Source organism: Perca fluviatilis, chromosome 17 (genome assembly GCF_010015445.1).
Source record: "Perca fluviatilis chromosome 17, GENO_Pfluv_1.0, whole genome shotgun sequence".
NCBI lineage: Eukaryota > Metazoa > Chordata > Actinopteri > Perciformes > Percidae > Perca > Perca fluviatilis.
In genome coordinates, this window is record NC_053128.1 from 37,124,736 (window position 1) to 37,136,009 (window position 11,274).

General features: G+C 42.2%; 1 protein-coding gene across 2 annotated transcripts; it reads left to right on the plus strand.

The window, feature by feature from the left end:
* Positions 1–563: 563 nt before the first annotated feature.
* Positions 564–10,155, plus strand: LOC120545292 (deoxyribonuclease-2-beta-like). Of its 2 annotated transcripts, none has more exons than XM_039779503.1 (9): positions 564–664; positions 2,726–2,823; positions 3,486–3,657; positions 4,539–4,620; positions 5,996–6,160; positions 6,249–6,440; positions 6,993–7,022; positions 7,113–7,157; positions 9,455–10,155. In XM_039779503.1, the coding sequence occupies exons 2-9, from the start codon at positions 2,732–2,734 to the stop codon at positions 9,805–9,807; spliced, it is 1,131 nt and encodes a 376-aa protein (XP_039635437.1). In that variant the 5' UTR covers positions 564–664; positions 2,726–2,731; the 3' UTR covers positions 9,808–10,155. The 2 variants fall into 2 exon arrangements, with proteins under 2 accessions (XP_039635437.1, XP_039635438.1); XM_039779504.1 differs by lacking the exon at positions 564–664 and adding an exon at positions 690–713.
* Positions 10,156–11,274: the final 1,119 nt, after the last annotated feature.

Here is an 11,274-nt window from a genome sequence, read left to right on the forward strand (position 1 = left end):
TTGTTACACACAACCTCAAGAACAGCCTTTTTTCATCTTCGTAACATTGCCAAAATTAGGAACATCCTGTCTCAAAATGACGCTGAAAAACCAGTCCATGCATTCGTTACTTCCAGACTGGACTACTGTAATTCCTTACTATCAGGATGCTCAAATAAGTCCCTTAAGACTCTCCGGCTGATCCAGAATGCTGCAGCACGCGTTCGTATCACTATTATATGTTTTTATGTTATTTTATGCTATTATATGTTATCAATACAGTTAAAGTTAGTTGTACATTTTTATTCCCAACTTGTATATATTGAATTATTTGTTCTTATGTTCTATCCCATTATTATTTCAGGTATATTGTATCCTATTATTTCATTTATATTCTGTATGTGTGCTGTGCGTCCGATATTTTGCTGTTGCAACACTGGAGTTTCCCATTTTTGGGGGATCAATAAAAATCTATTTATCTGTCTATACAATAAAGACTTAAAAAATAAAAAGGTTTCTGTGAAATCACGTGGCCACCGAGTGTGCTCTCTTCCCCTCCTGTTTTTAGTTTATTTACTTGAAATCAAACTGTTTCTGTGAAATCATGTGACCACCGAGCGTCCTCCCTCTCTGCTGCTATGTAAACTGGCCTTTGCCTCCTCTACATCACAGACCAACAACACAGGTAAGAACACTTTGAAACTGGAAATACTTTAAAAGGATACTACCAGGAGGTAATACCAGACATAATTACTTTATTGTCATTGTACAGAGTACAAGTACAAAGACAACAAAATGCAGTTTGCATCCAAGTAGAAGTGCAAAAAGAGCAAAAACGTGCAATGCGATATACAAAATATAGACAAGTGGTGCATAGACAGGACAAGAAATAGAGTGCAGTGTAGACAGTACAGAAGGTGGTTTAGAGTAATATAAATTAAATATAAATATGTGCAGTGTATTAGCAGTTAAAAGGACAAAAACATGTGAATAGTAATATTCTATTACTGCATTTAACCCATCCTAAGTATTAGGAGCAGTGGACAGCTATACATACAACTTGGGGTTCAGTGTCTTGCTCAGGGACACTTTGACATGTGGCCAGAGGAGCCGGGGATTGATCCAACAACCTTGTGGTTGAGGGCAACCACTCTACCTCCGAGGGACAGCCACCTTATAAGAGCAGAATAATTATGGCTATGTAATATGAACAATGTATAAACATGTACAGATATGTGCAATGTAGTAGCAGTAACATTATAATGGTACTAAGAATAATATAGATATATGCAGTGTAATAACAGAATATATTATAAGAAAAACAGACCAAATATTCATATTTAGTATGAACCATATGAATATAACCATATGCCCATGGGGCATCTTTACCAGATACCCAAACCACCTCAACTGGCTCCTTTCAACGCAAAGGAGCAGCAGCTCTACTCCGAGCTCCACCCTCCAGCCACCCTCCTGAGGAAACCCATTTCGGCCGCTTGTACCCTGGATCTGGTTCTTTCGGTCATGACCCAGCCTTCATGACCATAGGTGAGGGTAGGAATGAAAACTGACCGGTAGATCGAGAGCTTTGCCTTCTGGCTCAGCTCTCTTTTCGTAACAACGGTGCGATAAATTGAATGTAATACCACACCCGCTTCGCCGATTCTCCGACCAATCTCCCGCTCCATTGTCCCCTCACTCGCGAACAAGACCCCGAGGTATTTAAACTCCTTCACTTGGGGTAAGGACTCATTCCCTACCTGGAGTAGGCACTCCATCGGTTTCCTGCTGAGAACCATGGCCTCCGATTATTATTCTTTCTTTTTTTATCTTTATTTATCCAGGAAAATAGATTGAGGACAATTTCTCATTTGCAACGACAACCTGTCACATTCACACAGTTACCTGGAAGCTGTCCAGTCCAACCACAGTCTGATCTGCTGGCCACTGAGCAGCTCCACTGGAGTGGTTGGGGTTAAGGGCCTTGCTCAAGGGCACCTCGGTGGTGGTAATGAGGGAGGGACAAGCGCTGCTCTTTCACTTTCCCAACCCAGATTTTATCCTGCCGGTCTGAGTTGCTTCTTCGGGATGTGCCCGACTTGGCTCCGTGGCAAACCCGGCCACCAGGCGCTCGCTGATGAGCCCTTCATCTGGGCCTGGCTCCAGAAGGGGGCCCTGGGCTTCCTCCAGGCACGGTAACTTCACCTCTTCCTCGTTGACTCATAGGGTTTTTGAACCATTCTTTGTCTGGCCCCTCACTTGAGAAAACTTTGCCATGGGAGACCCTACAAGGAGCATCAAGCTCCAGACAACACAGCCCTCAGGTTCATAGGGACGCAGAAACCTCTCCACCATGATAAGGTGATGGTTCCCGGTGAGGGGTAATAATAATGATAAAACTATAGAGTTTTAAGTAATTTACTAGTAGTGTTTAGGCAGAAAGTTTCTTCTCTGTGGTGTAGCTCCTGTTGAAGTATGATCTGATAAAGTATGACATGGTGAAAGATGAACCAGTGAAAGATCAGAAGGGAACCAGGATTGGGGATCAGTGTTGGGTGGAGGAATGTTTTGCTGCATGTTTGCATGAGAGAGAAAAGAGAGAATGTTAGTATTTTTTATTAAGACTTTACCTTATGTATACCTTATATATAAGTCTGCTTGAGTATTGTAGATCTTGTATTATTTTCCAAATGCAGTCAAACACTTGCTGTGGTGGTGTAACTGTTGCTGTAATTGTGTGTTTTAGGGAGTTATGTGGAGGATTTTCCTGACGCTCAGTCTGCTCTGCTGGAGCGCTGACGGCAGAGTGACCTGCAGAGACCACAACGGCAGAACTTTGGACTGGTGAGACAAAACTCAAAAGCTACAGAGATTGACGATATTTTTCACTTTTCTGGACCTTCAGAACACGGTGTGTTCTTTCTCAACAATCCCCTGCTGACGGCAGACTGCACCCTTGTGCCTTTTTCTCGCCGCCTGACACCTGCAGAGAGGAATTACCCCCCCTCGCCAAATCCATGCACTAAAGTCAGATTCAGATTCAGATTCACTTTATTAGCCATTTGCAGTGTAACCCGCATTGGAAAAGTCCACAAATACACTGAAACAGTTCTGAAGGAAATGGACTGTATTTATCCAGCGCTTTTCTAGATTTAGCGACAACTTAAAGCTTTAGAATACAAGCCAGCTTTCACACATTCACACTCACATTTACACACTGGCTGCAAGGAGCCAGCTGTTCATCAGACAAACATTCAATTACTGGTGTCATAAAGTGCTTTACACAGAACAATCAAAGCCACAGCTTCACCAGTTCACACTCTAACGTTTCTTTTGATATTCAGATACAGACGCAGAGCGTACAGACTACACGCAGATATATTCAGGGTGTAGAGAGAAGTCTGGTTGCTCTGAACATGATTCAAGATTCGATATATTAGATTTATTGCTTTATGAGTCTCTGTCCTCTCTGCACATTGATGTTTCTCTTCTCTACTCATCATCAGGTACATCATCTACAAGGCACCCAGACTGAATAACATCGTACCTGAGGGTTTGGATTATCTTTACATTGATTCAGCTGGGAAGAAAGAGACCTCTAAAGATCACAATAAGCTCATCAACGCTACTGACGGTGTCCTGGCAAACACCCTGGAGCCCCTTTTTACCACATCAATGGTGAGAATCATGTTAAAACTTCAGCTCTTTTTCCAACTGATGGATAGATATTATGGTCTGTACTACTTATAAAGCATCAACTAGCTTTCCTAAAAATATGTGCTCTGTTGAAAGTGTTCAACTCACAACAGATGAGTAAATATGTAGTTGAAAAATGAATCTGCAGCGGTAGATTTGGTACCTTGCTGGCATGGATTCGCCATCGGGAGTAATAGGAGATTTCCTGGTGGACCGGCCTATTTGTGTGGGCTGAATGGGCTGCAGCTAGCCTAGAAATCTAGACGCCCCCTAGTGGCAGCAAATATAATTTGCAGGCAGGGTCAGTCTAGCAAAGTTCCGTTGGTTTGCGAGCTGGAAAAACAAAACTCTAGTCAGGCCAATCACATCGTGTATAGAGTCGGTGGGCGGGGCTTAACATAATGACAGCAGAGTTGCGGTGGTTCCGTGTGAATTCCCTGCTACTTGAAAACAAAGAAGATGGATGCTGCTGCTGGTGAACAGCGGTCTTTCGAATCAGCGTGGAGACTAGCTCAGCTTTTCTTTGAGAAAAGAACAAAATACGGCACTGAAGTCATTCTTAAAAAAGGAAGATGTGTTGGGAGTTTAAAGTATAATCTATCAACTAGTTGCTCTGGTTGGTTGTATTGCTATCCTATACGTGCCATCCTATTTTTGAACTGAATGATATTATGGCTCTGTTTGATGTAATGGTTCAGTCCACTCCATAAGGTCACCTGGTCTGGGTCTCAAAAGTCCAGGGCTGATTTTTTTTACCCCAGTCCAGCCTTGGTACTTTGCTGTTTTCTCTTTGGATTAGTTGCGTACATCCCAATAATTAAAACATTATAATGTTTCTCCTCTTCATTCTGCATCATTTATAGCCAGACAACTTTGGATTCATCACCTACAACGACCAACCTCCTCCAGGATATCAGGCTAATCATACATTTGGTCACAGTAAAGGTGAGTAGAGAAAGCATCACTCTCACAGGAAACATCTCTCTGAACCTCCATCAGGTTTTCATCACAGAGCAGAGACTGCTCAGTGTGAATACGTCTGTAGCGACAGTCAAACATCTGTCATTGTGTAATGACATCACATCTCTGTTATCTTATCAATGATCTGTGGCTCCTGTTTGTTCAACTCCTTCAGCTTCTATCTTTGAATCATATTAAATGAGATCTGTGTTTACATCAGATCATAGTGACGCATTTAATGGAACTAAATCAAAAAGCAGAGTGGCTCCTGCTGATAAAAAAAACTCTAAAAGTATTATCAGAGCAGTAACAGAGCTCAGTAACATCTGGAGTTGGAGGATCGGTGTTTGGTGTTTTAAGCCCCCAACATCGGCATAAGGGGGGTAAGCAAGCATCCAGAAAGCGTACCTCCTATGGGGAGATTCTTATGCTAACAAGCAGTACCTTCGGTATCGAAGGTACTGCACTTAGCTGGCTCTGCTCCTACCTTTCCAACAGATCCCACTTCATCTCTCTCCATAACCACACCTCTGCCACAGCCACAGTCACTCAAGGTGTTCCTCAAGGCTCCGTACTAGGCCCCCTCCTCTTCATCATCTACATCCTCCCTCTTGGCCACTTAAACCTGGACTTCCACTGTTACGCCGATGACACCCAGATCTACCTCAGCACCAAATCTCCCCACAATGCTCCCCTCTCCCACATCAACTCCTGTCTGTCAGCTATTAAAACCTGGATGCAACACAACTTCCTCAAACTCAACAGCGATAAAACAGAATTCGGCTCCAAATCCACACTCAGCAAAATCAATAACCCCACTCTCACCATCGACGGCACCATTGTCTCCCCATCTCCCCAGGCCCACAAACTTGGTGTGATCTTTGACTCCACCCTCTCCCTTGTGCCCCATGTACGCAATGTCATTAAAACCTCTTTTTTTCACCTCCGCAACATCACCAAAATCAGACCCTCTCTCACACCCCCCGCTGCTGAAAGACTCATTCACGCCTTCATCTCCTCCCGACTGGACTACTGTAACTTACTCCTCCTCGGCATCAGCTCTACCAACATCAACCGACTCCAACTGGTCCAGAACGCAGCCGCCCGACTCATCACCCACACCACATCCTGGCACCACATCACTCCAGTCCTAAAACAACTCCATTAGCTTCCCATTTCGCACCGGATCATCTACAAAATCCTGGTCCTCACCTACAAAGCCACTCCATTAGAAGACTGCTCCAGTCTATCATCTGTTAGTTTGAAATATTAAAAGCACAGTCAGGATTTTACATTTATGATTTGAAACAATCATCAGTCTATCTGCCAATAGTTATCTGTCTAACTGTTGATGTTTCAGGACTTGTGATGATGGATAAAGACCAGACAGGAGTCTGGCTCTTACACAGCACACCAAAGTTCCCTTTTGAAAGAGATAATAGTAACTTCTACCCAGCCAGCGGAGCAAAGAATGCTCAGACGTTTATCTGTGTAACATTCAACTATGACCAGTTCCAACACATAGGTAATATTATTAGTTACATCTTTATATTTATGGTCTTAGTGGTTGATTTGAATATGATTTTAACGTTGTCTTGTTGTACTATTTGAAGGTCAACACCTGCTGGATATCAATGCTTATACATTTGACGATCATATTCCAGACGACTTCCATGAAGAGCTTAAGAAACTTAGGGGGACTGAAAATAACAACAGGGACGAAAGAGATAATAAAGTCAATATCCAGAACCTGACATCAGCAGCAGGAACACCGTTTCGTAGCATTGCTAAACGACAGTATAAAGGTGAGATATCTGAATGATGGTTTGAATCAGATTACCTAACTTAGTAAAGACAAAGTTACAAAGAAAAGACAGACACAGGGACAACATGCAAACTCCACACAAAAAGGCCTGGATTCAAACCCAGAACCTTCTTGCTGTGAGACAAGAGCACTAACCACTGGGCCATCATGCTGCCTGTATCTTACTCAAAACAGCATCGATGGATTTTTTTTCAAAGTTTCTATGCGTGTGGAAATAACACCCCAAATCCCAGAAAAAGTGATTTTGTCATAATATGGGCACTTTAATGAATGATTACAGCCTGGGACTTGTTAGAACAGGTTAAATAAAAGACCAAATTTAAATGTAGCTGCTGAAGATCACTGACTACATGCTTCAATAGTGTTCAGAAAGGAAACTTCCCAAATGTTCTCAAGTGTCAGAGACTCTGTGTGTTCCCATAACATTAGAAAGGTTTTTTAGTCTAAAAAACTGTATATGTTAGGAAAACCTGCCTCAGATGTGAAGATTACACAAACTGACAATTCTACTGTTTGCTTTTTCCCGATGCAGATGAAGAAGAAGCTGAAGTCGATGATTCTGGTATTATAAATAAATACAGTACCAATGAACACCTGCCTCAGATGTGAAGATTATTACACAAACTGACAATTCTACCTTTTTATTTTTCAGCACCTACTCCAGCAGGAAAGAGGCCACATGATGACAACATATTTGGTAACAACATTTTATTTTCAGTCACATTTGATACAAAGAGCACCATGTCATGGGACCTTTAAAGGGGTGATAGAATGCAAAACCGATTTTACCCTGTCATAGTTGAATAACGACAGTTCGGAGGGTAAATAGGACATAAATAGAAGCTCAAAGTCCCACTGACACCCCTTTACTATGAAAATCTCATATTTTGAAACTGCCGCTGAAAACGGGCGAATCCCAACAAAGCTGGAAGTTGACGTCAACCTCCCAAAAACCGGAACCTTTGTCAGCCCTTGGGTGTATTAAGAGAACGGTCCCCTCAACATTTACATAGGCTACACAACTGACCTGAGATCAGGTAGTACATTTACATAGGCTACACAACTGACCTGAGATCAGGTAGTTACATTTACATAGGCTACACAACTGACCTGAGATCTCAGGTAGTATTCATTTACATAAGCTACTGAACTGACCTGAGATCAAGTATGTACATTTAGCATTGTACGCAAATGCAACTAAGATGCTCTTATTCCATTATTAAATTCAGCTTATGACAACTCGACCTGCGCTGAAATTGATTCTGCTACGACTGGCAGCCCACAGCACTCCATACCCGCGCAAAGTCACCGGATTTTGGCTAATGGACTACTAAACGCCGGTGCTCTGACAGAGCTCCAGGGCCTGCAGCTCCCCTCTTCCTAATGCCAGGTGTATGTGAGTGAGAGCGCGGTCAGAGAGCTTGTTACACCAGCAATCTCTTACCACAGGTTCCAGTTAATCTTGTGTGTAATTATAATGTGTTGAGTTATTTAAACAAACGATGGGTGAAATACACGCCTCTTGTCCGTGAGTCTCATTGATAGAGCCTGCGGCTGGATGGAGCTATAGCTAGAGAAGGCTAGCTATAGCTAGCCTCTTCTTAGAATTACTCTGGAATTCACAAAAATTCATTAACTTGAAATCGGATACCGTTGTTAGCTTTATAAAAGATTTAGTTAGATATTGTGCAACTGGCTTGACGAAATTCAAACTGTAAATATACGACAGAATTACGCCGAAAATGAAGCTAACTATCCGTGATTTGTAGCTACACACAGCTAGGATTGAAGGGACAGTCGCATCTAACGAAACCCTTACAGCTCACAAATATTCATTAACTTGAAATCGGACACCGTTGTTAGCTTTATAAGACATTTAGTTAGATGTGTAAGTGGCGTGACGAAATTCTAACCGTAAATATACTCGAATTACGACCAAAAATGAAGCTATCAGTGATTAGTAGCTACACATAGATAGGATTGAAGGGACAGTCGCAGCTAACGAAACACCTAGCTAAACTTCACAAATATTAACTTGAAATTGGACACCGTTGTAAGTTTTATATAAATTTAGGTATATGTTGTATAGCTAAGTGGCGTGACATTGTGTAACGTGTGGTAAGAGATTGCTGGTGCAACAAGCTCGCTGACGGCGCTCTCACTCTCACACACGGGCCATTTAGCTAGCAGGAAGAGGGGAGTTACAGGCCCTGGAGCTCTGTCAGGGCTGCCAGCCTAACGGAGCTCACAGCAGGCCGGGGTCTGTGGAGGAAGGCTAGCCGGGCGGCGAGGCAGCAGCACCGCCGCTGAAGTCCGACACACAGTCTTAAGTTACCATATTTGCAATTTAACCATCAATTTTCGTAAAACGGCCCATATTTGAGCTTTATATCGTTGATTTCTCACATAAAAAAGTCTCAGAAGTGAATTTGGTAATGAAACCTTGCAGTGTCTGGAATATGAGATTCTGTCGCTTCTCTAATGGTTGTGTATTGGGGATTCGCTCAACCAATCAGCGCGCATCTCTAATGTCTGCCTATGGCAATTCGCTCAACCAATCAGCGCGCAGCTCATCTAAATATTCACGAGCATACCATATTTGGAAGAAAAGCTCTTGTTACAAATAGGGCCAAAACACAGGGATGCATAAGGGCCAATAAAATATCAACCAGGCCATTTTCAGCCCAACTAATGTTACATACCCCATTAGGAGAACATAAGGAACAGTGTGAAATAGTCCATATAATCATTCTATCACCCCTTTAAACATAACATGTATTTTGTCAAACGGAAAACTAATGTGCAGAATGTGTAATAAACACAATTAATGCAAATATACAGTATATACTTTTTAATCCAATAGGAACATATTTATTGATTTGCGGAGTAAAGGATATAAAGAAGGAGGAGTATTTTATATAACATCAGTCAGCATTGAACTGTCAGGATGGAGACAGTTTCTGTAACAGGACTCATGTGTTGTTGTTCTTGCAGTTGGAGATCTTTACCTCACTATTGCAGAGACATACAAGACTGATGTGAGAGTCCAGACCTGGGGCCCCCAGAAAGGTCGCAACGGTTCCTACTGCGAGGATAACCAACGCCAAGTGATCAATATTGAATCTGTAAAAACTGATCTGGGTAACGGGGAGGTTGAGTGGACGACGAAAATTGATCATTCCAAGTGGTGTGTATCTACAGATAATAATAATCATTTGATCTGTATCGCTGATATGAACAGAGCAATCACCCAATACGAAAGGCCGGGGGGTGCACTGTGCTTTAGACATAAAGAGGCAAGTGAACTATTTAAAGGTGTGATTGATAAAACTGAGCCTTGCCTATAGTCTAAGCACTACCGGTGCCTTTTCCCTTAAGGGTCGCCCTGTCCGTGACTCTGACTGTGGCTCTAGCCCTGGAGGAGACAAGGGATCTTGGCTCCCACAGATCCCTGGTCTCTCCACCATCCAGTCTCTCTGCTATTACATAATGAGTATAGTATATAGGCTCCAAGGTGTTTGGAACAACCTACCTGAGTTCATTCATCTGTGTGCAAGGGTACCTAGGAGAATTGATGCTGTTTTGAAAGCAAAGGATGGTCCCACCAAATACTGATCTGATTCAGATTTCTCTTCTGTTCATTTACTGCATGTTGTTAATTAATGAAAATAAACTGCAAAGCAGCATAAAGCTTTCTTAGTGTGAGAGGTTATTGTGATTGTTGGTTGCTCTATTTTGCATGTAGGGATTTACACCATGAACATGTGTATGATTGCATTTAATAATAATACCATTCAATAGCAAATGAACGCAAAATATTTTGAGCTGCAAGGCTTACTCTGTGAGCATCCATCTCCGAGATGGTCTGGAATCGGGACCAGACCAGTGCACCCTGTACTTGAACGTCCAGCAGGTCGACTAAAGTTAGCTTTTTGATTTTGAGGGCTTCAATATGTCCTCGATCTCCTGTGGACTCACTTAATCTCTCTAGGTCCACTATATCACTCTCCAGGTCCTGCATAGATCTGGTGATGTCTCATATGACGTTGAGGGTGTGCTGTTGACATGATTTCTGTCTTACCATGGTCCCACCACTGCCTAAGACTGCTAAAATCACCTTTCCTCTGTCTAAAAACACCCCAGAAATAAATAAGGAACTCTTTAAATTTTTTGTCAAAAGTTAAAACCGAGTGATCAGTAAAAACAGCAGGAACAATATTACACACTTTAAAAATATTAAAATGTTGTTTAAAACAATAAATATGATCTAATCTGGCTGAGGAGATCCTACTCTCTCTGAGGTGGGACCATGTGTACTGTCGGCAGTCTGCATGCATCCTTCTCCATACATCCACCAGGCCATGGGTGGAGACCAGCCACCCCAGAGCATGCTGGGAAGCTGGATACAGCTCTGCATGGTTACGGTCTAAAGATGCATTTTCAGTACAGTTAAAATCTCAACTGAAGAATAAAAAATCCTCCGATGCAAAGTCATTTAAAACCCCACCTTTCTAAAAAGATCTTTCTCTCTGCACCGGTTGTTGGGGCATACAGGTTAATAAAAACAGTTCTGGAGAAGCCATGACTCAGGATGGCTTCCCCCTCCCACTCTCTCCTCCAGTCAGCCTCGTTGCTGCTGGCAGTGTGTGTCTCTTGTAAAAATAAAACATCAATGTGATTCATTCTTATAGTTTCATAAATACTCACTCTTTTTTTACATTTCTGGCTCCATTTACATTTAAACTCCCTACTTTAAAAACATCCATATTGAGATGTTAAAAACAGAAATAAATACACATTGTAGCATTTTCCAC

Bases quoted from the DNA above. Each gene is read 5' to 3' on its own strand.
- LOC120545292 (XM_039779503.1), top strand. From the start codon at position 2,732: ATGTGGAGGATTTTCCTGACGCTCAGTCTGCTCTGCTGGAGCGCTGAC. The intron at 3,658-4,538 runs GTGAGAATCATG...CATCATTTATAG, and splicing joins CCCTTTTTACCACATCAATG to CCAGACAACTTTGGATTCAT. The intron at 7,023-7,112 runs GTATTATAAATA...TTTATTTTTCAG, and splicing joins AGCTGAAGTCGATGATTCTG to CACCTACTCCAGCAGGAAAG.